Below are 26105 nucleotides of genomic sequence, written 5' to 3'. Positions count from 1 at the left end.
AGGTGGTTTTCTGTACATCTTGTGTCAGTGGGATTGCCTGGTTTTCAGGATGGACTAAGGCTCGAGATGACTCATCTGTTATCATCGGACAGGCAACTTCTTCCCTTGGTTCCAAGTATCGCGTTGCTGAGACAGCCTTTTGCTGCCACTGCCATAAGATGCGTCCCTTTCAAGAATCTTCTATCTGTCAGCTTTGCTGCAATAGCAGCACCCAAAGTCTCAGTGACTTATGCTGCAAACTTGCATTTCTTAATCATTTCCATGTAAGCCAAGGTTTGGTGGTGGCCTTTTCCACATGAGATCTCATTCCAGGTTTTAGGCAGAAGGAATAGCTCCTCTCCTAGGACCACTGGGCAGAAATGAGGCCAAACCAATTGTGCACGTGGAAAGTTTCTGCGCAGGTACAGTGATGTCATCTCCACTCACTGTTGACCAGAGCAAGTCACACGGCCAAGTCCCATAGTGGGCAGGATGTATACATCCCCTACGCAAAGGTGCTGTGAATCACGCAGCAAAGGTAGGGGTGTGAGGTTGAGAGCAATTGATGTGAGCAATGATACACACTTCTGCAGGCCTACTGGGAATTGGCCTCCTTGTTTTCTTTTGACGACCACTCATCGCCTTCTGTACCGTAGCATAGAAACCTCAGAATCTGGCTCTGTGCGTGAACTGCATTGACCATGTGGCCCAGGATGGCTTTCAGTGCATGGGCCATGGGTTGGACAAGCTTGGTCAAAGTAGTTCATGCACAGAGCCCAAAACAAATTTGTAAACTTTCTTAAAATAATATGATTGATGTACAGACCTCTTTAAAAAAAAAAAAAAAAAAAAGATCATCAGTATCGTTAGTGTATTTTATGTGTGGCCGAAGACAATTCTTTTTATTCCAGTGTAGCAAAAAGATTGGACACCCCCGACTTTGACTCTAGCATGAGAGAATTTCTGGAAACAAAGGGTTTGCTAACATAGTACGTGACCAACCTGGTCTTGGGCCTCTTCATTCTTGTGACAGGTGGCATTTTCTGAAGATAACCACAACCATAGCCCCCCTCCACATGTTGTTCTACAATGCTACCTTGTCACTCCTCCATCAAGAGGTGGCGTCTTGTCCCCTTCTTCTTTAACCTCAGCAAGCCTATGGCTTACTTAAGGGCTGCAGAATGCCCTGGAAAGACGCGGCATGCTTCCAAGGCCTTGGAGCTTCTGCCTGGTTTGAGTGGAGCACTGGCTCGGGGGAAGATAGCCCGCCTGCTACAGGAAGCCTGGCTACACCCAGGGGTGTTGGTTCAGCACTCTGGTTGACAGTTTCAGCTGAGCATGGCCTTCTAGCCATCCCTGCTGAGGGACGAATCATCTTGGCTTTCAGTCCTTGTTATCATTCCTCTTGGATTGAAAGTCCAGGGAGAGTGTCTGATGGGCCCAGCTTGGGTCAGGGGCCTGGGTTCCAGGTGGGGTGCAGTGACTGTCAGTCCTCCCCTCAGGGAGAATGGAGCTTGGAGGGAGCATTGAGGCCCATTATCCATGAAGCGGGAGGATGAATGCAGGTCAGGCCCTGCAAGTGTGCAGCACAGACAGTGCCTGAGTCAGTGCTGGAAAATGCAGATCTAATCATCTTCATCATTTTCAAAGCTGTCAGGGGCTCTGCATGGTTTTTCGCAAGAACATTTATACAGCTTACCTTATTAGCACGTGAGGCTCCACAGGGTTGGGTCTCACTCTCCCTCCTACTCAGCTTCCCAGCTGGATCCGTCGTGGAACCTTCACTCCAGCTTTTCTAGGGCATTTGTAATTTCTTGGAGGGGGAAAGAATCTACTTGACTTTGAAAGATTTTGGTGTAATCCATGTGCTGATGATTCCTGAGTCAGGTTTGAATCTAAACTCCTGTTCCAGCTCCCTTCTCAACACCACCACTTGGATGTCTAACACACACATCCCACACTTACTGCGTCCACAGCTGCACTCCTGATCTTTTCTGCCCCCAGACCTGCTTCTCCTACAGTCTTCCCTGTCTCCAGAAATGGTAACTGTATCCTTTGCTTTTCTCAGGTTCAAAGCTTCAAATCATTCTTGGCTCCTTTGTTTCCTACCACGCATTAACAAGACTTGTCAGCTGTGCCTTCAGAATATATCCCTGAACAGACCAAAACTCAGAATCAGAAATTGTCCAGACTCACACTTCAGTACTATATCCTGATCCATATCATCATTTGCCACATCCTTACCTGCCTGGATATCCATGACATCATTTGCCACATCCTCACCTGGCCTGGATAGTCATGATATTGTTTGTCACACCTTCACCTGGCCTGGATAGTGCCACAGCCTGCACGCTGCTCTCCCTGTTTCTGCCCTTGGTGAACAGTGGTCCTGTTAAAACATGCCACATCATGTTGTTTCCAAGTTTGTGCACCCTGTGGCTTCCCATCTTTGTAAATGCCTAAATCCTGACAACAGCTCTAAGACCTTATATGATCTGCCTTCACCATTCTCCCTCTTTCTCACTCCCCTTTGGAGTTAGGAGGGTTCCATCTCAGCGCCTGAAGCTGCTTCTCCCTATACCTGCATGGCTTGCCCCCAGAACAGTGCCTGGCACAAGGTGCAGTGGAAATGTGCGGGATGAATGAATTCTGGCGTGCCTTTGGACTTGCCTTCCTTTTCCCTGGAACATACTTTTCACTCCTCTTTATCAAGTTAATTTCTTTGGTTTGTTCAAAGTCAGCTCAATTCTCAGCTTCTCTAGGAATATATATTTTTTTGAGACAGAGCCTTGCTCTGTTGCCCAGGCTAGAGTGCAGGGGTGCAGTCTCAGCTCACAGCAACCTCCACCTCCCAGGCTCGAGCGATTCTCCTGCCTCAGCTTCCTGAGTAAGCTGGGACTACAGATGTGTGCCACCCTGCCTGGCTAATTTTCATATTTTTATTAGAGATGGGGTTTCACCATGTTGGCCAGGCTAGTCTCGACCTCCTGACCTCAGGTGATCTGCCTACCCTGGCCTCCCAAAGTGCTGAGATTACAGGCATGAGACATTGCGCCTGGGCCTCTAGGAATATTTGTGTGTGATTTAAATGCCCCCTTTCTCTACTTGGAGGAAAAGGGCCATGTTTTGTCCTCATAGCTAATGCACAGCAGGTTTATTTGCAAATGGTAGACATTCGGTGTTTCTTCATGTTTCATAGGTTGTATCTGCACACACACAACTACAAAAACCATGATCAGCTTCTCTAAGAGTATTTTTTCCTAAAGCAGACTTCTATTCCCCATCCGTGTTCAGCAAAAGCTGTTGTCACTCTCTTTGGGTATCTGCCTGGATATATTCCATGCATAGACAAGCAGTTGTACCTTCAGCAGATATTTAAGAAAAAATTGGAATTGGTGCAGCTAATTGCCCTGACATTGAAAATACTTGCATGGTTTACTTGAAATAACCAGTTGGCTAAAGTAGCAAGGTTTTTAGATGTCCATATTCTCCTGAGAAGCAGGTTGACCCTGAGAGTACCTTTAAAATCTTTCAAAACAGCCACTGGTTCCCTTATTCCCTCAGCAGCTGGAATGCACTGAATTCCGGCCAGTCTGGCTTGGATCTCATGGGAGCCTGTAGGACCCGTGTTCCCTGTGCTGCCGCTTCTCCTGCCTTGTTCTAGCATCACCTCTTCCAGCATCCCTGCAGGTGCCTTCTCCTGGTCTCCCTGCTTCCACCCATGTCCCTCTTTGGTCTTTTCTCAAAAGAGCAGCCAGAGTGATCCTTTTCGAATGTGAGTCAGGTTGCGTCATTTCTTTGCGGAGTCCTCCAGTGGTGCCCTGCCATCCTTAGTGGAAAAACACAAGTCCTTATGGTAATGGCAAGGCCCCTGGGTTCCAGCCATGCCGGCCTCGTTGCTGTAGGTTGAGCATGCTGGGTTCCCTCCTGCCAGGAGCCTTTGCACTCACTGTCCCTCTGCCTGGAGTGCTCGTCCCCAGGTGGCTGCAGAGCTGACTCTCCCATCTGGTAGGTCTTTGTTCAGATGTACCCTCATTAGAAAGAAGTGTGAGTACTGGATATAAAGTAACAGCACCGCCCCCCCCACCCCGCGTTGTTCTCCCCTTTTTTCTGCTTTGTCTCTGTATATAATGTACAGAGTGTTCGTGTGTTCATTGCCTATCCCCATGTGAGTTCCACAAGAACAGGCAATTGCTGTCCTGTTCATGCCAAATCCTTACCCTGGAACACAAGAATCAGTGTTTTGCTGATTAATTGGAAGACCTTGGGCCACGAGTCTCCGCATGCATTCCCTGTGCAGTGTATATTGGAAGCAGAGATCTTGGGTAGGGTTTGGCAACCTTTAGACGGGCTGTTCCCTGTTCCTTTCTTTCTATCCATTCCCCTCCACCCTGAAATGTGAAACCTGGAAGCCCCAGGAAAATGGCCCTGGGAGCCTAGACTGGGAAGAGGCCTCTCAGGCTCAGGTCAGTGTATCTCACTGTCCAGACCTTCCTTAAGCTTGGCAAGCCCCAAACAGACTCACTACCGGCTCCTCACTTCCTGCTCTTGGATGCACCACTACCTACCTCTTCCTTTGTGTCCAGTCTCAAAATTGGGGTTGTCCTTGTACCCTTCTCCTCCTCTGCCTGTGTCCAGTCAGTCACCAAGTTCTGCCAGTTTGATCTTCTTGGTGTCTTTCCATCTTGATTCTTTTCAGCTGTCATGGCCTGTGCGTAGAGTCATCAGTTTGCTTTCGTGGCCATTGACATTGTCTTCCAGGCTATTCCCCTCCCTCTAGTTCTTACCCTTCAGCCTTCCCAATCCCAGCTGCAGTCAGGAGGGTCTTTGCAAAGCCCAGATCACATCATGGGTCTCCTTTGCTTAAAATGCTGCAGCGACTTCCTGTCACCACAAAGGTTTCCCCAACCTCAGACCTGTGTGTTCCAACTTGGTGATCCTGCCCTATCTGTGTACTATCTATCCGATCCTTTTATGAACTTAATATTTATCTCAATATAATCATATTCATTTTTTCCCTAAGCAGCAATATCTTTGCCATCATGGAGCGATGGTCTTTTTTTTCTGAGGTACATTAAAATATGTAACTATTAAATACAACAGGTTTTGGTCTGTATGCTGTCTAAGATCCGTTATGTGTACCATGGGTGATGCACCTGCCATCTTGAGGGAGCTTCCAGGACACACAGGGCCTTTCTTTGTGGCCACTGCATTGCTGCTCCCCTGGGGCCAAATGCTCCAGGAACAGCATCTCCATTTTGAACTCCTGCTGAAATAGGGCCCCACAGTGCTGTGTCTTTATGCTTTAGTCCATAAAATTTCCTCTGCTCTGTCTGGAGTAACCTCCAAAGCCTTCTAGTTTCTCTGCTTCATGATTCCTGTCCATTGTACACCCAGCTTAGATGTTGCACTACAGAGCCATCGTTTCTTCCTGTTCTGTCCTCCCAGGTTGTGTTTTATCACTCTGAGTTCTGTCTTCATTTTATTCCTTGTCCATTGCCTATTTTCACATTCACAAGTGATGGACTGTCCTGTAGTGATTTCCAGGTTTCCTATCCTAGATTCGTGCTCTCTGGAGGCTGGGTATAGATTTTGTTTGCCTTAGCCTCAGGGCTTGACATGTAGAACTTAAAATGTGAGTGACTGAATTTTCAAGTCACTTTCTAAAATGCAGATGCCCTGGTGAAGCAGTCGCTGTGGCTGGAGATAGGTTGATGTTAGATGAAAACAAGAGAGAGACTGGCATGTAGACCTGGGGCTTGGTGGGCTCCCTGGAGGGAAGGAAATGGCACATTGATTGGTGCAGGTACCAAAGGCCTGATGTGCCTTCACATAGTTTCCTAGAGCAGTCCCTGTTAGTCCACATAAATTGACCCCATCTTGAGGAGTGGCTTGGGCAACGGCCCGTTTGGTGAGCCTGTGTATTTTAAGCCCAACCTTTAGAGCTGTACTGTCCAGTATGGTAGTCACCAACTACATGTGGCCATTTGGTTTTTGATTAAAAGAAATTAAAATTTCATTTCTTCAGTTGCAGTAACCACATTTGCAATACTCAATAGATACCTGTGGTGAGTGGCTACCATATAGAATAGCATCCATCATCACAGAAAATGCCCTGGGTCTGCTCTGCTCTAGAGACTAATCATTTAACAAGTTCCTCATGTTGACTTTTGTCCCTAAAGTAGATGCCAGAAATAAAGTCCTATCTAAGTGGGATTTCAGTTGGTTGGGTTCTGTTCAGCTTGTGTATTATTACAGATGTAAACCACAGGTCATTTGTTGAGGAAGGAGAGGTTTTAATGGTTGCAACTTGAGGAAATGGAGGCTCTTACCATGGAGAGGGTAGGGAACGCTTGTGTGGAAAGTTGTGGTCTGAGTGACTGTCCCTGGTCCAAGTCAATCTCACCCACTCCACAAACACAGCGGGTAGATGAAGTTGAAGATAGAGGAGAGAGATGGGAAATGGATGGAGAGAGAGGATGAGGGGCTGGAGCTCAGGAGAGTTGAGGGAAGAAATGAGGTGAAGATGAGTACAAACATGAAGGGAAGTGGGGGAGTTCCAGAAGGAGGAGAGGAGAGAGGCATTGATAGTGACGGATTGAGGGAGGGGTGGAGTCTTAACCAGATGGTGCAGGTTTGGCTTCTCCGTGATAGACAGGAGAGAATGGCTCACAGCCATTCCTTGCTCACTTTCTCCTTTTATCCTGCCTCCAAGATGAGCTTCCTCTGTGGCTTTGTTTGAAATGTCAGAACACACGGAGAGAAAGAGGGCTTAGCTGGAGAAAACCAGCATTAGGAATTGTGCAGTCGTAAGTACCGTGTTATATGCTCACACCACTTAACTCTTTTATTTTTCATTATTTGCTTCACATTTGAGCACTGTCTCAGATTACAAATGCTTTGGAGACCAGAGTGAAAGATGATACATAAAACAATTACACGTTAAACTGTGGGATGAATTGGTTAATCACCAGGGCTACTTTGTGTTTAGATCTATCGTAAATTAGAGGGTGATTGGAGAAGCTTCTCTTGTTTGGCTCTTTTGATCTGATAGGAAGTAACCTAGAATTGATAGGCTAGGACTCAGGCAATTTTAATGTGAGCCACAGGCCTTTAAACCTACAAATGACAAAGGGCCAAAGTTTCAATCTGACAACATTTTGTGTATGAGTGTCTGTCAGTAGGTTTTGCCCTTATGACTTCAGAATCAAAAACTGATGCTTCTAGAGATTTACAGTACTGTGCACGGTTAGCAATTTGGAGCCTTTAGCAGAATAGAAAAAAAAAAAAGGAGGCTTTAACTACCTTTAATCATTTCTTTGAAGTGGCTTGTTAACCATTGCTTCCTTTCAGACATTAAGTATGTCTGTGTGTGTGTGTGTCTGTGTGTGTGTGTGTGAGACAGGGTCTCTCTCCATCACCCAGACTGCAGTGCAGTGGCACGATCATGGCTCACTATAGCCATAACCTCCTGGGCTTAAGCAATCCTCCTGCCTCAGCCTCCTGAATAGCTGGAACTACAGGCACACACCACCATGCCCAGCTAATTTACTTTTTGTGGAGGTGGGGTCTCTGTGTTGCCTAGGCTGGTCTCAAACTCCTGGCCTCAAGCAGATCTGCCTGGGCCTCTGAAAGTGCTAGAATTACAGGTGTGAGCCACCACACCCGGCCTATTCAGTGGTTCTTAAACTTGAGCGTACATCAGAATCACCTGAAGGGCTTATTAAAACACAGATTGAGGGGCCACATCCCCAGAGTTTCTGATTCAGTAGGTCTGGGGTGGACTCACTCAGAATTTGCTTTTCCACCAAGTTCTTATGTGATGCGGGTGCTGCTGATTCGTGGACCACACTGTGACAACCGCTGATCCGGTGGGTATTTATTTATTTATTTATTTAGAGGTAGAGTTTCGCTCTTGTTGCCCAGGCTGGAGTGTAGTGGTGTGATCTCAGCTTACTGCAACCACCTCCTCCCAGGTTCAAGCGATTCTCCTGCCTCTGCCTCCCAAGTAGCTGGGATTACAGGCATACACCACCATGCCCAGCTAATTTTGTATTTTTAGTAGAGACGGGGTTTGTCCGTGCTGGGCAGGCTGGTCTTGACCTCCCGACCTCAGGTGATCCACCCACCTCGGCCTCCCAAAGTCCTGGGATTACAGGCGTGAGTCACTGCACCCGGCCGGGAATTTAAATTTGGTTTCAGTCTGGGTTGACTGGGGGATTATGCTGAAGGGGTACATCTCACTTGCCTCTTTCTGATCCATGAAGTTCTCCCCCAGAGTTGGGGCAGGAGGGAGGAGTCTATATTCTTTTTAGTGACCTGGTTCCTCAATGCCCTTGTTACTGGCCAGGCCAGCCTTTCTGGGTTGAGGCCAGGGATTGCTGATGGAGCAATTACCCTTTGGCCCCCACCCGTCTCTAGTCCCCCAAGCCTGGAAGCAGCTTATACTTGCAGATGCATAAGCAGTCATATTTGCACTGTTTGCTCCTGACTCAAATCTTCACAGCATCCTGGAGACCACTAGTCCCAGGGCAGTGGTGGTGTGAGCACGTGATGTGGCTGCCCAGAGCTTTCGTGTGGCTGGATGGTTGACCAGGGCTGGCTGTTAGGAGGTTGGCAGTTGAATGGGATTCTATTTCTGGGTGGACTTCACAAACTCCTTGAGTGACCTTAGGCAAGCCGGCTAATCCTTGACTCCTCCATTTTTAAACACTAGTGTTTATAAAACACCTCTCTCCCCACCCCTCATCCGTAAAACAGCAGAAAAACAAAAACCTGGGTCCGGTGAGTGGCCTCCAGGGCACTGATGAGCTGATGTGTGGAGCTCTGAGTGCTAGAGGAGAAAACTGCTGTGTAAACACAATAAATATTAATAAATCGTTAAAAAATAGCACCGTGCCCTCTGCTAATAATAGCTGCTTTGGGCTGTTGGAGACACTCTGACATACAGGCTCCCAGCAGTGTGGAAGGAGGGGTGACTGTGGGTTTTGAATCTGTAACACATTTAAAAGATGCAAATGAGTTTTTGACACATTTTGGAGTATATTCATAGGTATATTGGTGAAGAAAATAGGATTACAATTCTGTGAAATTCAACTTTAATAAACCAAATCACAAATTTCTTTTGATTTTCATTATATTTCAGAGCTGCCTTACCGTGTGGGCTATTCCACGGGCATTTGGCTGACGTGTTGGGAGTCTCTTTCCTCCTCCCATCCCCAGTGGTAAATGGTTGATGCCTCCTCAGACTCCATGGGGGGAGCTTACGATCAGTCGGGGATGAATCCATTGATGTTCGATCCACTCTACTGCATGAGGAGTACCTGCTACATGCTATGTAGTTTTTGCCCTTACAGAATTTATAGTGTAATTTTGAGTAAAGATAAGTAAGCAATAAATTACCTACGAAGCCCTTGCATCCTTCACATTCATCTCCTTAGGTAAATGTAAACAGAATCCATATCCGCCTTTTGTGCGTGATGGAGGCGTGGCTGCAGTGAGCTGGTGAGAGGCAATTCCGGCATTATCACCACTGTTCCCTGTCAGAAAGAAGCAGGCATTTGTTCCTTCCTTCCCCCAGAGGAGTATGGAGATGGAAGCTCCCTTGGGGATATGGTGACAAATTGCGTGTAGAGTATAGCACGCAAGTTGTGGCTGCCCTACTTGATTTTCAGGGAGTGAAAGCTGGTTGACAAACAAATGCACTACAAGGCCTATTAGGTCCCACGAGACCCCCTTCCTTCCTCCCCAGCTTGGATGTCGCTTCTATCTCAGCCTCTGTTCCAGGGAGTCCTGTGTTGTCACCTCACAGTGGAAGCTTCCTAGGGACAGGGCCCCACCTGACTCTAGGCCGGACATTCTCAATCCTGTGTACACAAGAATTGCCTGGGGAGCTTTTAAACAAATGCAGAGGCTTAGGCTCACCCCTGGAAATTCTGATAAAATTGAACTGGAGTGGTGTCCAGGAAACTTTAAAAAAAAAAAAAAAAAAAAGGAATTCCCCAGGTGAGTACAATGTGCTCTCAGTGCTGGGAAGTGCTGAGTTGATGACTGAAGTTACCTGAAAAGGTTAATTGAAGAGCGAGTCTCTGTGAGTCACTCAGGAGTTTTGTGAATGGAGGGAAGAACCACATTGTGAAACTTACCTTGGAGGCTTATCCTGATTTTAGGCTCTTCTCCTGTAATGGGACCTCTCATGCACATGTGCTCATAGGGAGGAATGGTTACTCCAGGTCCCTAGCACAGCTGGTCCAGAACTGTCTTCCAAACAGGAGGCAAGTGCTTTGGGAGTGATGATCCCCAAGCCCTAGGAATCCCTGCTCTTGCTACAGTATGTAGTCATTAAAGGGCCCTCCAGTAGGTTCAGCTCATTCCTCCAGGACTCTATCATGGCCCCCTCTGTCCCTGATTCCAGCGTTAGGACTGTGGTTCCCAGCCCCAGGAGCACTGTCACATGCAGGCAGCACATTAGCACCTACTTATTACCTGAATTGTCTCTTCTGCCCCTGGTGGATCATGGGGCCACGTTGCTCACAGCATTCATGTAGGTTCTATAGGATGGCAACTTCTTTCCCCTGTTGACTTTGGTGATCAAACCCTGAACTGTATGCTCCTAGAGGTGACTTACTGTCAATCCTTGGTCTAGGGGTGGTCACCCTGGGGGTGTGGCAAGTTACAGTTGAGTCCATTCCCAGGTTGTGTCCTTGTCACTGTCATTGTGCGGACTCTTCAGCAGTGTGGAGTTCTCCCAGTTAAGATCCTCAATGTTTCATTTTTTTTTACAGAGCCTGTGTCCCTTGGGGGGTGATGTTCCTTCCATCATCCATGTGTATATTCATTTGCTCAAGTCTGTGCTGATTCCTAACCCATTCATTCCTTTTCCTTCCATCTCTGTTCTTTTTTGTGTTTTGCTCCAACCTGCGATGATTCCGTCTTTGCTTTTGAAGGAATAAAACCTACACCACAGTGTGACTTAGAAGCTGAGTGGAATCCAAGCAGCCTCGCTTACCTGCTTTTATTCCTCACTCCTAAATGTGGAGGATGGGGTCTGTTCACAGGTTTACTGGGATTATAAGTAGGTACCACTTCAAAATTAGGTGAGCAATTTGGGGCCATGCTGTTACTCTAGAGAAGGGACTCCATGGTGGATAATAAAACGTGATTTTGTTTGATAGTTGGAGCAAGATTGCTCAGGAGGCCACCAAATGGTGGAGACATCAAGCTGGGACAGGAATGATCTCAACCTCACTGTAGTCACTCTTGTATTTTTTATCTTTTTTCTCCCTCTTCATTTGATATTTTAACCCTTGTAATGGTATCATTTCCTCGGGCCTACCTTCATCTTCCATCACTCTTCATTTTTCCATCCTGAGATTTGTTGTGTCTGGGTTGTCAGAGACTTTTCCTATGTCCTGAGTCCCATAGCCTTCTTTGCCAGTCCCCATGCCACACCCCCAGCTGTGTGTCCTCTCACTTCACCCTTGGCCTCACTGCACACCTGCTCCTGCCTCCGCCTGTGCTGAGTGTCTTGGTTGACCTTCTCCTTTCTTACCCCTCATTTCTGCCTTTTAGAGTTTCTCTATCTTACCACAAACTCCTGTCTTGTCATTACCAAATCATTTCTCCTTTTCATCATTGGGAAAATGCAAAGGTGTCTATCAACGTCATATCCAAAAGTGACAGAGTAGACTTTCCTTTGCTTAAGCTAACAGTAATGGCTTCCCATTTTATGTTTGGTGCATTGTCTCATTTCCTCTTTAGGTAGGGAATATATTCCCATTTGAAAGATGAGGAAATCAAGGCTAAGAGAGACAATAATCAAGATCACACAAGTTAAGTAAATGGTAGAGCTTGGCATGTCTCATGCCAGAGCCTCCATTCTGCTGTTAAACCATGTGCCTTCCCGTTTGAGCAGGAATGAAACATCACATTTGCCAGGCAAGGGAGAAAGATTTCACGGCCTTGAAGACCCTTCCATGACAGCATTCATGGTATGCTGTGAGCTTCTGTAGGATGGTGATCTCTTTTCCCTGTGGTTGACTTTGGTGATCAAACTCTGAACTGTATTCTCCTAGAGGTGACTTAGTGTCAATCCATGGACTGTGGGTGGTCACCCTGGGGGTGTGGCAAATTACAATTGAGTTCATTCCCAGATTGTGTCTTTGTCACTGTCAATTGTGTGGACTCTTCAGCAGTGTGAGTTCTCCCAGTTAAGATTCTCAATGTTTTGTTTTTTGCAGAGCCTGTGTCATCTTGGGGGTGATATTCCTTCTGTCATCCATATGTATAGTGGTCAAAGCCATCCATGACCTCTCAACTAGGCTGCTCCCAGAAGTGGTAAGGTCCTTCTTCTTCCTTAACAATCCTTCCTGCCAGTGCTGGCCCCCTGGGCTGCCTCTTATCACAGGGTTCCCGGGTGGAGTCGGGCATGTTGAGAGGGAACAGACAACATTCTGGGGGTCAGAAGAACTTGTTGCAGGGATGCAAATGACCTGGTGGAGAGAAACACTGGGCAAGGTGAAGAGACTCCAGATAGGTGAGCTAGGACTGGGTTCTGTGTGCCTTTCCTTAGCTATTTTCACTATTTTTAAAGCAAGATTTTTTGTGTGTGTAAAGAGAAATTGGGTTATTTTTGTGAAGCAGAGTGATCCAATCTGTGTTATTTGCATCTGTTGTTCTGTGTTCATTCAATGATCGTTGTATTAAGAATTATTTTTTTCCTTTGCACCTCAATTCAATCATAAATCTATTCATGTTAGGTTTTCTGGCACAATTGACACTGGGATATTGAAACTGGAGGACACAAATTCATATTAAAATGTGTCTTTGACTGCTTTGTCCTCTGGGTGAGAGTCATTACCGGCACTCTGATTCTTTTTCCCTCCCTCCCCTTATGAGTGCTGAGAAAAGAAATATTTTTACAGCCTCCTGTCATGCAGTCTTCGTGACAGGCAGCTGATGTGGTTACCAGGAGATGAAGATGCTGCCATTACAATAATTCCCTGTGTACAAGTTGCAATGGAAATTTGAATGTAAAATCTGGTCTCCTCTTAGGATGTGATTTGATGTGAGCTTGGCTACACGCACCATCTGATATAAGACCAAAATGATTAGACCTTTAATTTTACTTTTGAAAAAAGATATTAATCCTTGTTGGGTGATGTATTGCGTGTATGTGTGTTTGTGTGTATATGTGTGTTTTTATAGGGAAGATGAAAATGAGGTGAGACATTCTCCTGCATTTAGTAGAGGCATGAAAGTGGCTGCTTTAAGTTGTTTTCCTCACTCCCTTGTAAATGATTAGTGCCATCCCTTTAATGATCCACCAGGATTTTAACTGTTATTTATCACCACAGTTGGCCAGCGCTTACTCTCTAACATCTCAGTGACAGGGAGGAAAAATGGATACGGGGATAGGAATGTACCTATTTGTGGTATTTAGTCTTTTTCAGAAGCAGAGATAGCCCGAACAAATATTACCGTTTATTACAGTCCTGTGCTCTTCATCTCCTACTTAACCAGTCTCCCTGGTTGCCTGGCATATGGGACTCTCGCATCCTCCTCCTCCATCAGACTTGCTAGCCTGCATTTCATTCAGTCAGAATCTGAACCTTAGGTAAGATATGAGGGCACCAAGTGTGATTATACATGTTAGATGTCAGTCAGGTAACGTCTACATTTTATAGGCCTTGCAAATATGCCTCCACTCTGAGAAATGTTTGTTGGTGGGAATTTTCTGCACTATGCCAGTTGACACATTCATTTATTTGGCATTAAAAATTAATTTCCAGCAGGGCTCACGTGATAGGGGATGGATGGCTGTGCTCACGGCCCTTGTAATGGCTCTCCTTGTTATTCTCCCGATAGCTGAACCACTTTTAACTGAGAGCGATCTGTTATTATCCCACAGTGCAAATACTCTTAAGAGAAGCAGCTCACCGACTTACATTCCCCCTCAAGGTGTACATGTCCAACACCCAGCCTCACCTGGGGTTCAGAGAAGCTGAAGAGTCCATGGTTGCGCCTGTCCTTACAGAACCCATACCATCTGCACCTTTGATGATTTGTGCTATGGGATTGTAAACATTTAATTTACTTATTTTTTTAAATTGACAATAATGATAATTTATGGGGTACATAGTGATGTTTTGATACATATCATGTATAGTGACCAGATTAGGGTAATTAGTGAATTACCATATCCATTATCTCAAACATTTATTATTTCTGTGTTGGGAACATTCAATATCCCTCTCCTAGCTATATAATATGTGATATATTATACAATTATAACCTATATAGTATATTATTGTTCACTCTAGTCATCCTATAATTGTTTACAACACTAGAACTTATTCCTCCTATCTAGCTGTAATTTTGTATCCTTTAACAAGTCCCTCCCTTCCCCCTCCCCTCCCCAGTCTCTGGTATCCTCTGTTTTACTTTTTACTCTTACACAATCACCTTTTTCTAACTCGCACATGAGTGAGAACATGTGATGCTTGTCTTTGTGTGTCTGGCTTATCTCACTTAACGTAATGACCTCCAGTTCCATCCGTGTTGTAGCGAATGACAGGATGTCACTTTTTTTTTTATGGCAGAATCGTATTCCATTGTGTATATATGCCACATTTTCTTTATCCTTTCATCCATTGTTGGTGTGGGATTTAAAAATCACACCCATTTATGGTCATCTCATCAGAACTCTGAAGAAGCGATGCCAGATGGTTTTGCTGGTGGTTTTGTTTAAGCCTTCAGAGTTGTTAACTAAGGAGCTTTCAAGCTGTGTGAGCTCCCATCTCCAGAGGGGAAGGCCTCCTCCTCGGCTGAGGGCTGAGTGGCCCACGGGGCCAGGTAAATGCTGCCAGGTGGCAGCTGACCGTGTCTGTCTCCATCCTGGGTCTTCTGGTTCCCTTGGCTAGAGGTTTATAGAAGCCAACAGGTGACAGCCAGGCCCCTGACCTCTGGCCTGCAGTAATCCAAAATGTGCATTTATTCACAATGCTTCATCTCAATTAGGAGTCACAAACTCAAATGCTGGTAGAAGCCAGTTCTGAAGCAAAAATAGGAGAAACTGACCAGGTCTGTGGCAACTGGGGTGTGCGCACTTGGATGAAGGGCCTGGCCTCCTCTGGAGATATCATGCTGGAATGTGGGCTGCACGGAAGACTCATCATCATCATGTCTTCTGAGTGTTAAAAAGGAAGTGGAAACCTATGTTTAATGTGAGATAAATTGGCAACTAATTAAACATTTTTGAAAACTCTGGTTGAGAGTGGGTGGATAATTTCATGCAGATTAAATAAAGCATGCCTCCTGGCTGCACATAGAGAGTTTGCTGCTTCTGCAGAAACCAGGCTGTGAGGGTAGGATCTGGGCAAAACCAGGGAGACCAGTGTTTAGGGCCTCTGTGTCACAGACTTAGCTCCGAGTGACACCTCCCCCTTAGTCTCAGTTGCAGAACTGCGTTTTACATGGGATTTCTGTCCAGCTGTGACTGTAGGTTCTGTCAGAAACAGCGTCTTCCCTTCCCCAGCCCTGTCCCTTGGCAGCCTTCTTTTTAGTTTCGCTGCACGGTTCTCAGAGTGGGAATAATTGCAGGAATGGGTGAGTTTTGAGTAAGAGAGCTGTGCAATTGGAATTTCCCAACTGTAAAGTTGGTTGACTCTGAGCCTCGTGGTGTTGCCTGCCCCTCAGGGTTTTGCTGGAGCAGTCAGGCCAGCTGGCTCTCTGGGGAACTGGAACAGGACCTGGGGACTCTGCTCCAGGGCTGTGTGGGCAAATGGCTACAGGCTGCTGCCTCCCAACCTGCAGGTGGTTCATGAAACAGATTCCGCAGAGCCGTCTCTGAAACTGCAGTTCTGGAAGCCGGGACGTGTGTGGCCTGTGCCACAATGGTAGTAATAGTGCTTTCCTTTTACCAATAGGCTGCTTTATTTTTGTTTGTTTTATTTTAGCATGAAAGGATAGTTTTAATCAAAATAAGCAGGTTCCAGAAACCCATGACACTACTGACCCTCTGCCTCCCTGACTGCATCTTTTTTATTTAGTTATTACTATATTTTTTTAATAAGTAAAAATGGTATATCTTTATGATGTCTTAACCATTCCACAGTGATGCGTATATTAATATGGGTTGTTTTAAAAGAAGTATCTTGCTCTCCCCATTTTTACCCCACCAGCCATGCCTGGCTTTGGTAAGAAGGGGCAGGTGGCAAGCTTCTCCTTTGCTCGAGGACCCAGGGGCTCTGAAAGCTGAAGTGATCTTCCTGAGATCGTCAGCTGGGTGGCGGCAGAGCCTGGATTTGAACCTGGTCTCCTTGTCCAGGACTATCTTGGCCCTGGCACATGGGGCCTTTAGGATCCTGCTGCCCATTGGCTTTTTGGCTCCGGCCTCCTGTCTGTCTTCTCCCCACACTCCTGAGGGCAGTGCTGCCGAGGGCTGTCCCAAAGCAGGAGGATGTGCAGGCCCCCAGCTGGCCCTGCCTGTCCCTGGCCTTTCTGGCTACTCCTGCCACCTACGACCCTTTCCATATGGGCCCCTTCACTCTGTGCTGCTGACCAGGGTGTGCCTCCACTGCCTTGTCTCTTGAAAGCCCACATGCTGGCTGGGCGTGGTGGCTCACGCCTATAATTCCAGCACTTTGGGAGGCCGAGACAGGCGGATCACCTAAGGCCAGGAGTTCGAGACCAGCCTGGTTAACATGGTGAAACCCCGTCTCTACTAAAAAAAAACACACACACACACACACAAAATTAGCCAGATGTGGTGGTAGCCTGTAATCCCAGCTACTCGGGAGGCGGAAGTGGAAGAATCGCTTGAACCAGATTGCACTCCAGCCTGGGCGACAGTGCAAGACCCCGTCTCAAAAAAAAAAAAAAGCCCACATGCAAGTGCACCAAGCATCGGTGGAGACTGCAGCAGGACAGTGTGGGATGAGGGGAAGGGGGGATGCGTGGAGCACGTGGAGGGTGGCGCTGGAGTGAAGCTGCTGAGCATGGTGGGAGGGCTTGGGCGTGGCCGCACCTGTCCAAGGTGTGGCGCCCTCTACCTTTTCTTACCTGTGTGACCGCAGGCAAGTCACGCAGTCACCCTGACTCTGAGCCCCCTCTTAGGTAAAATGGAGATGGCACCTCCATCCAAGGCTTATGATAAGGATCAAATGAACAGTTAGGAGAATCGGCAGTAGAGGAGAGCCCTGCTGTGGAGGCTGCTGCTCTTCTGCCTTTTGAAGTTTCTGAATTGCTAATCAAGGTTGCCCCAAATAGTGGCCAGAGGTGATTTCAGACTCAGCTCCTGAGCACCATCTCAACATGTCCAGTTGTGGCTTCTCTGATGCTTGGCCTTGTGGGGTCCCTGGATGGAGCTTGTATTGCTCTCTCTTGGGCTTCAGTCAGCTGTAGCTGTCTTTGTCTGGGGAAAGCTGAACATGCCATTGGAAGACCTGACCTCTAGGGCTAACCCACCCCTAACTGGCTGAGTGACTTTTAGCAAATCACGCTTCCTCTCTGAGCAAGTTTCTTCACGACAAAAATGGATGCAGTACCCAGTACTCCACAACAGAGCTGTGAGAAGTAAATGATGTAATAATGAATGTAGAAATGCTTTATAAACAGTTGCACGCTTTACAAAGGAAGAAGATGATATTGTTTCTAAAGTTAAGGTTCTAGAAGTCCCGTCCTTGCCCTTGAGCTTTCTCTGTGTCCTGATCAATGACCAGCTCATTAGTGGCCTCTGCCTTGCGTGGACCATGACCTCTTCACCTTGCGCTCTTGGCCGGTGTCTGGGCCCAGACTCCTTAAGTGGTCATGTGGCAATAATGCTGATTATCATTATAATTAGAATAATAAACAGCCACATGTTGTCAATAAATAATACATGAACATATGCTAATAATAATAATATTGGCTACCATTTGATTGCTCATCTCCAGACCAACCCTCTGTCTAGGCACTTGGGATTCAGAGTCAAATAGCAATAACGGCTAGAGTTTTTGCATTGCACTGCAAAGCCTTTTACTTCTTAGAGGACTTGGCTTTTGCTACCAAGGAGCACAGTTGGGGGAGAGACTCATTAGCTGCTACATTAAATATGTAGTGATAACAGCTGTAATAGACACGATCACATGAGAACACAGAGGAGCTTTTTTGTCAAGCCTGGAGTAGGGGGAGATATGTGGGGACCTTCCCCAGTAAGCAGACACTCCATGCGACATCTGAAGGAAGGGTGGTTATGGGCAAGGCAGGCAATGAGTGGGAGGAGGCGTGGGAAGAGGAGGCACTTCCAGGCGGAGCTGCAGAGGGAGCCACAGGTTCTGTGTGCACCTGTGGTCTCTGTCATACTTTTGTGTCCTGTTTACATGACAGTCTCTGGGTAGAAGGAGGAAGGAATAGGGAGAGCAAAGGAGGAGGGACAAGGAAGAAAGGAAAAATGACTTTGTGTTGTAAGTCAGAAATGATGCTTAGCAAAATTTTGTTTTATCTGTCTTAATTAGTAAGGTTACCCTTCCAAGCTCTCCTTGTCTGTCTCCTCCCTGAGTTTTTGCCTAAAATTCCTTCCCATTCACTAGAACCAAGCAGCTTCCCTCCAGTGATAAAAGGGAGCCCCTCTCAGTTGTTCATTTCCCTGCAGTCATTAGCGTCATTTGGTCTCCAGTCCCCATGGATTGTGGCTCTGGCGAGGTGGCCATCTCTGTTCACTGGTGCATCCATTCAACATATGTTTTCTGGTGTGTCCTGCTCTTGAGGCCAGGCTGGCTCTGCAGGCCCTGTAGAGGTCGGTGGTGTTCCTGTAGGAGCCTCAGATGGGATTCCATGCTCCTGAGCAAAACTGGAAATAGAACTCTTGTCAAAGATATGTTAGGTTTGGGGCCTGGTGCGGTGGCTCATATCTGTAATCCCAGCACTTTGGGAGGCTGAGGCAGGCAGATCACTTGAGGTCAGGGATTTGAGACCAGCCTGGCCAATATGGTGAAACGCTGTGTCTACTAAAAATACAAAAATTAGCTGGGCGTGGTGGTGGGCACCTGTAATCCCAGCTACTTGGGAGGCTGAGGCAGGAGAATTGGTTGAACCCTGGAGGTGGAAGCCGCAGTGAGCCAAGATTGCGCCACTGCACTCCAGCCTGGGTGACAGAGCGAGACTCCGTCTCAAAAAAAAAAAAAAAAAAATAGTTAAGCCTTGGATTTTGTGAAATTACAACAAATTTCGTTATAGATCTAACCGACTTCTATTCATGGTGGATGAACTGGGGAGTCCTCCGTTCTATAACATAGGATGGGAGCTTCCAGGGGGCAATGGCAGAATAGTGGGCTTCATGAGGTGGGAACAAGGAAACAGAAATAGAAGAAAAGCAGACTGGTTAACATTGGGTTACTTTAAATTACTTTTTTTGTATGGATTAAAGCAGAGGGGACTTTCTTGTGACACTAACTTAGGTAGACTGGAATCTTCTGTTTTCAGGAAAAAATAGTCTGTTTTGGGATCTGTCTGCTTCATGAAAGTTTCAGTTTGGTTATGTGGCATTTAGCATGAACGACTCCATTCTTGTTTGGTCTGGTCTGTTGGGGCCTAGTGCAGGAGCTCAGGCCAAAGCAATGGCCTCTCAGAGTTTTGTGTAACGATTTGGAAGCCCCCAGCCAAGAACTTTTCCCAGAGATGTCCCACCTGTGGAGGTGACTGTGATTCTTCCATCATAGGCTTCTGTGTATGCACCATGCTCAGTATTCAACCTGTAGTTTGGGGTGTCAGGAGTGATTGATATGTTCTTCAGCCATTTATTATCTCACTCTTAGTGAGTTTTGCCTTGAGGAGGATCGAGACAGCCTCGCCTGCCTTCTTCCCACACCCTTGTCTACAGTACAGCATGCCATTTGTCCTCTCACTCATCCTTCCCTCCCACTCAGGGCCGCTCCCCTCCACCCAGGCTGGAGTGCCAACCTGAACTCTGTAAGCTCCCTCCTGCTTTCCTCCTTGAAAATGTGGCTTCTATACACATGCCTTCTTTTTCGGGTGTCTCCTAGCCACTTGTGGCCAAGCCACCTTCCCAGGCATTGACTTCCAGCCCCTTCCCTGACTTTGCCACTCGTGAAAGTGCTCTCTGAAGACACTCATCCTTTCCTTTGCCTCCCTTTTGACACATCCAAGTTCAATCCCCACCTCCCCTCAGCCTGCCCTGGCAGTAGATTCTTCACGGCAACCCTTTGGAGGCAGGAAACGTTTGACAGAGGGAGGGAGATCTGGGAGGCAGCAGTAAAGGGTGAATGGTTTCCCAGGATTGCTGCCCACGCAGTCAGCGTGTCTGCCGGGGGTCTTCTGAAGCAAGTGCCTCACCCATGGGAATGAGTTCCTGAGGGTTCTCTTGGCACCAGTGAGTGCCTGGGGGACCCGGAGCATAGGGGTTAAGGATGCCCAGGAGACAGCCCAACCCTGCCATGCTCTAACTGGCTGTTTAATCTCTCTCTGTCTCAGTTTCTTTGTAACATGGAAATAATAATGGTAACTTCTTTATAGGATTTTAAGAAAATAAAAAGATGTAGGGGATGTGCTTAGCATATAACTATGAAAGGAATATTGGCTTACATGATGGCCGTTGGAGTAGAGGAGAGGCTTCCAAGCAAGTTGGTGGGCCTTTTGGCGCCTCTAGTTCTAGAAGATTAAGCCGTATCAAACAGTCCATGAAATGCCTTCAGGGATGCTCTTCTCAGCTCAGGATGGGTAATGCCGTAGGTTCCTTCTTGAGCATAACCTATAATTCCGAGATCCGCCATCAGCAATAGAAAGATTCATCCTCTAGTATGACATGCTGTCAAGTGTAACTCTGAATTTAATTGGGGAGTTTTATTAAGTGTTTTTAAAAACAATCATATGTGGTCAAAGTCCTCAACATCTGCCCATCACCATCTCCTCAGCACTGCACAGAGAAGCAGAAATCATTGTGTCAGACTATCAGTGCCATCTTACTCTTGTTACTCAAGACAAAATAATTCCATTTCCTCAGCAAGATTGACCTCTTCATTTATCCTAGAGCAAGAACCTACCAACTTCTAAACAGAATAGAACTGGGCGCTGATGAAAGTGGATTATTAACAGTCGGAAGGGAGAGAGAATGTGTGTGTGGCGGGGGGTGGCACTCTCCCTCCCTTCTGTCTGTTAACAATCCTCTTTCATCAGTGCCCAGTTCCGGTGGAGGGATATGTGTAGGTCTATTTCTGGACTTGATACTTTCTTTGTACTCCTAAGGACGTACTCATACAAGGAGAATATCAGATCCAGAAATAGACCTGCACATATCTAGTCAAGTGGTTTTTGACAGAGGTGCCAAGGTAATTCAATGGGGGAAAGGAAAGTCTCCTCAACAAATGGTGCTGGATCACCCAGGTTGCCATATGGACAAAAAGGGGCATCAACCCTTATTCAAGAGCTAACTCAAAATGGATCATAAGCCTCAATGTAAAACCTGAAACTATACAACTTCTAGAAGAAAACAAAAGAGAAAATTGTTGCAATCTTGGGATAGCCAAAATTTTCTTAGATATGGCACCAAAAGGCTGGGCGCAGTGGCTCACGCCTGTAATCCCAGCACTTTGGGAGGCCGAGGTGGGCAGATCGCCTGAGGTCAGGAGTTCAAGACTCCTGGCCAACGTGGTGAAACCCTGCCTCTACTAAAAATGAAAAAATTAGCTGGGCGTGGTGGCAGGTGCCTGTAATCTCAGCTACTTGGGAGGCTGAGGTAGGAGAATTGCTTGAACCCCAGAGACAGAGGTTGCAGTGAGCTGAGATTGCACCACTGTACTCCAGACTGGGCGACAGAGTGAGACTCCATCTCCAAAAAAAAAAAAAAAAAAAAAAAAAAAAAAAAAAAAGACACCAAAAGCTTGAACCGTAAGTCAAAAAATTGAAAATTGGACTTCATCAGAATAAACTTTTGCTCTTCCAAGACACCATTAAGAAAATGACAAGATAGCACAGACAGCATATATATATCAGATAAAGGTTTAGTATCCAGAATGTGTAAAGAATGCTTAAGAAGGCAAACAACCCAATAAGAAAATGGACTTATATGATTTATGCAGATAATTTATAAGAGAAGATAAAAATGGCCAAGAAGCACATGAAAAGATACTCAACATTACCCTAGTCTTTGGGGGATAACAAATTAAACCACTACATATCCATTACAATATCTAAAATCAGAAAACAAATGAAAACCCCCCAAAACCAAAATTTGTGTGAAGCATCTGGAACTCTTATGCTCTGATGGTGAGAGAGTAAAATGTTACAACCGCTTTGGAAAACAATCCAGGATTTCCTTAAAAAGTCAAATACCTATTTACTGTAGGACCTAGCCGTCCATCCTTAGGTATTTACCCAAGGGAAATGAAAATACATGTCTGCACAAAGACTGTTACACAAATGTTTATTGCAGTTTCATTTCTAATGTCAAAAACTGGAAACAACCTATATGTGTGTTAACAGGTGAATGGATAAAGAAATCGTGGTGCATTCACACAATGGAAGACTGCTCGGTGGTAGAAAGACACTATTGACGCATGCGGTGATGTGGGTGGGTCTCAAAATAGTGAAGGTGGATACCAGAAGCAAGGCAAAAAGGAGTATGTATTTAATACTCTATGACTCTGTTTACTTAAATTTTTACGTACAAACTATAGTGAGAGAAAGCAGACAGTGGTTGCCTGAGGCTAGAGGTGGAGGGAGGGAGGAATTATTAAAGAATCATGGGAAAACTTTTGGGGGTGACGGAAATAGTCTCTGGCTTTTGGTAACAGTTATAGATACGTTAGTCTGTTAATTATGTTAATCATAATTAAGATATGTTAATGCTGATCAAGGTGTATACTTTAAGTATATGAGGTTCAGGTGCACCCAGGGACTGTGGTTGGCCACAAACCATCTCCCGTTGCTAAGCCAAATAGCAATTCTGCTCAGATCCATGTAGGATAAATATTGTAAGGTGCTGTGAAGTGAGGTTTTGTTTTCCTGATTGTGACACATACACTCAGTACCTGAGATGTTGACCTCACTGCTAAAATTAATGCTGTAAATAGACAATAAGAAGACAAAGCGTATGATAAGAGGGGGAAGTGTAAATAGTAGGCTAAATATAACAGCTGTCACCAGAGGCAGATAGCAAGAGGAGCCTTTGCTGAACCACGGCCGATCTCATGCAGTTGCCAGAAACACCCATGAAGTGCCAGCAGGTGGCACAGGCTGGAGGGTGCTAACCACATAAACCTTTGGAAGCACGGGCAGCTTATCCTTTCCATCTCCTGCTTACAGTAGGATTTGTTTGTCAGTTCGAGTGTTACCTAGGAAATGACTGTACAAGAGTATCTGATTGGTCCTCTTTTCCTCACTCTGGAAACCTTGGATTTTAAGCAGGATGTGATACGTCTGTGAGCCGTCTGCCATGTTACTCTATTTTGTCTATTAAGCCTCTTTGTGTAAAAAGCGAAAAAAGAGCTTTTTAGCTTGATATCTCATTAGACCTTCAAGGTGTTTCTGAAGTAGGCAGAGGCGTTAGACACATTGCCATTTAATAACAAGGAAACAGATCCTCAGATAAATAAAACCACTCATTCCAGACTACATCATATCAGTGTCAGAGACACAGGGCGAGTGGAACCAGGTCTTTTAAAGGGTGGAGGGTGCTTTCTGGTCCACGGAGTGTCTCCTGAAGTACCATAGAATTTGGGATCTGAAAGCCTCCATGAAAAGCTAATACAACTGGCCAAGTTTCCTGATAGAGGAAATACGGCCCCGAGACTCAGTCTCTCAGAAGATTCTGAGAAAACTCCAAGTCTAGGACTTTTCCACACTCTCCTGAATGGGGTGAACTCCCCACCCCCATCTTCCCAGTGGCCTTGGAGACTTATCCTAGGGGGTGCTGGGTTAGGGAAAGAAAAATAGAGAAGAGAGCGAGGCGAGGGAGACACGCTCATCTCTCCAGCCCCCAGCCTGCTCTAGAGGCATCTGTGTATTTCAGGACACTGTGTTCGTCAGAGATGGGTATGGGAGTATCAGGGCTGAGTGCTTCGCTCTTCACATGCCTCTCTACTTGACCTTGGGACACTGAGTGAATCTTTTGCTTTTCATGTTTCCATCTGGAATGTGAAAACAAACTAACTTAGCTCTTCTTTCTCTCTGTAAGGTTTTGAGAACACCTTCCTATCTTTTGAAGAAAGAAGATGTTTTAAAAGGTGTTTAACAGTTTAAGGAAAATTTTTTTTTCATCGAGTTTCCTAAGTATAATATGAACAACATGATCCTCATAACATTTCTGGCTGTTTTGTTGATTGTCTAGCTAATGGAGAGAATCATACTGAATGCTTTTTTTATTTCCCAAGCTCTGAAATATCCCTGATTATGTGGTGTACACAATACACCCTAGCACAGCAAAGCGGCGTCTGTGAGCTCTGGCGGTCATGAGGGCCCCCTTTACGTGACATGTGACATGTGTTCCAGCCTCCATCTATCATAGGAGCCATGTGGTCACTTGGGAGTTTTCTGCCTGTGACCAGCATATGAGTATTTGTTACCAAAGTTGTTAGGGAAACATTTTATGCTTTTTTGGGAAGTAATTTGGGAAAAACTGAGTAAAAATTCTTAACCTTTCAGTAATCCTATTAAAATGGGCTATCTGATCATCCCAGGCCCTTGTGGGAGTTGAGAGATTCTGAGACCAAGATGAGCTAAACACAGGATCTTTTCTCTAAAGAACTTTCCAGGGAGAGTCAGAACATGGAAGCCAGGCTGACTGTGGGTGCTTGTGAAGGTCAGTTGTGTTCAGGAGGGACCCCTGGACCTGCTCCTTGAGTATCTGTAGTGTTGGCTGTTCTGAAGAGGGAGGCTGTATTCAGAGAGGGTTGTAAGAGGAAACAGCCATGAAGTGCTGTGTCCTTGACACTTCCCCACTACCGCTGGTGAGAGAGAGTGTTGCCACTGGCTTCTGCCTGCTAACCATCGAGTTTAGCTAACCCTGCCCCCCACCCCATTTTGAATGCCCCAAACATCACCCAGCTGGTGGCACTCCGATGACACCTCATGTAGATTGTTGGAGTAGCTCAGCACACTGCACTATAATTCTTTGTCTACCTTGTCTCTCAAAGGAGACTGTAAACTCTTGGAGGACTAGACTCGCTGTTCAGCAAAGCACCTAATATAGGACCTGGCATGGGGTGGGAACTCAATAAATGTTTGCTGAATGAGTGAATTCATGTGTGCACGTGGCCATTGGCTGTAGCAGGCGGTAAGCTAGTACCGCACTTAGGAAAGGGGTATGACCAGGAGGAGTTCATCTTTTGGGGAATCCCTAACAGAGGCTGCCTGGGACCTTGCTGTGGACATTTTTACACCCCTTTGGAAGAGAAAGAGATGGCAAAAAGGGCTTGTCCCAGATTATTTGCCCTCGTTCATGGTCTGAACTTCATATCCTCTCTGTGCTGTGGGGATGATGAATGTGAACAGATGATGTGCAGGTGAGGCAGCCCATGTGCATAAATATGGCCCCTTTCACCATCACCTCCAATTACTGTACAATACATAATCATATCATAGGAACTATAACATTGTTGTGGGTTATTCCATGGATGGATATTGCACATAACACACTGCAACTTTTTTTTTTTTTTGAGAGAGAGAGTCTTGCTCTGTTGCCAGGCTGGAGTGCAGTGGTGCGATCTCGGCTCAATGTAACCTCTGCCTCCCGAGTTCAAATGATTCTCCTGCCTCAGCCCTCCCAAATAGCTGGGACTACAGTGCCCACCACCGCACCTGGCTAATTTTGGTGTTTTTAGTAGAGACGGGGTTTTGCCCTGTTGGCCGGGATGGTCTTGATCTCTTAACCTCATGATCCACCCGCCTCAGCCTCCCAAAGTGCTGGGATTACAGGTGTGAACCATCACCATCGCGCCTGGCCCACACTGCAACTTTTTTACTCAACATAGTCTTAAGATCTAGAATATTTATAATGTGAATTGTTCATCATATAAATGTAGGTGCTTTAGGCATTCCCTGGTTGATGGACATTTGGGTAGTTTCCAGTTTTTTATTTATAGTGTTGTTAGAATGAACATTGTCATACTCTCATGGTAGTATGTACCGTGTGA

At 46.0% G+C, this 26105-nt stretch overlaps 1 protein-coding gene across 2 annotated transcripts in view; it reads left to right on the top strand.

Moving 5' to 3' along the window:
• The window catches only part of TMEM163 (transmembrane protein 163), a 254663-nt gene that overhangs the window by 195197 nt on the left and 33361 nt on the right, over window positions 1–26105 (top strand). For both annotated transcript variants that reach the window (XM_515803.7, XM_063791120.1), the window contains exon 5: window positions 12219–12315. In XM_515803.7, the coding sequence (XP_515803.2) occupies window positions 12219–12315 (97 nt within the window). The remainder of the gene's footprint in view (window positions 1–12218; window positions 12316–26105) is intronic.

The sequence above is a fragment of the Pan troglodytes genome, chromosome 13 (assembly GCF_028858775.2).
Source record: "Pan troglodytes isolate AG18354 chromosome 13, NHGRI_mPanTro3-v2.0_pri, whole genome shotgun sequence".
In the NCBI taxonomy this organism is placed as follows: Eukaryota; Metazoa; Chordata; class Mammalia; order Primates; family Hominidae; genus Pan; species Pan troglodytes.
The sequence above is the reverse complement of the archived record's forward strand: the minus strand, read 5'-3'. Positions and strand labels throughout refer to the sequence as shown.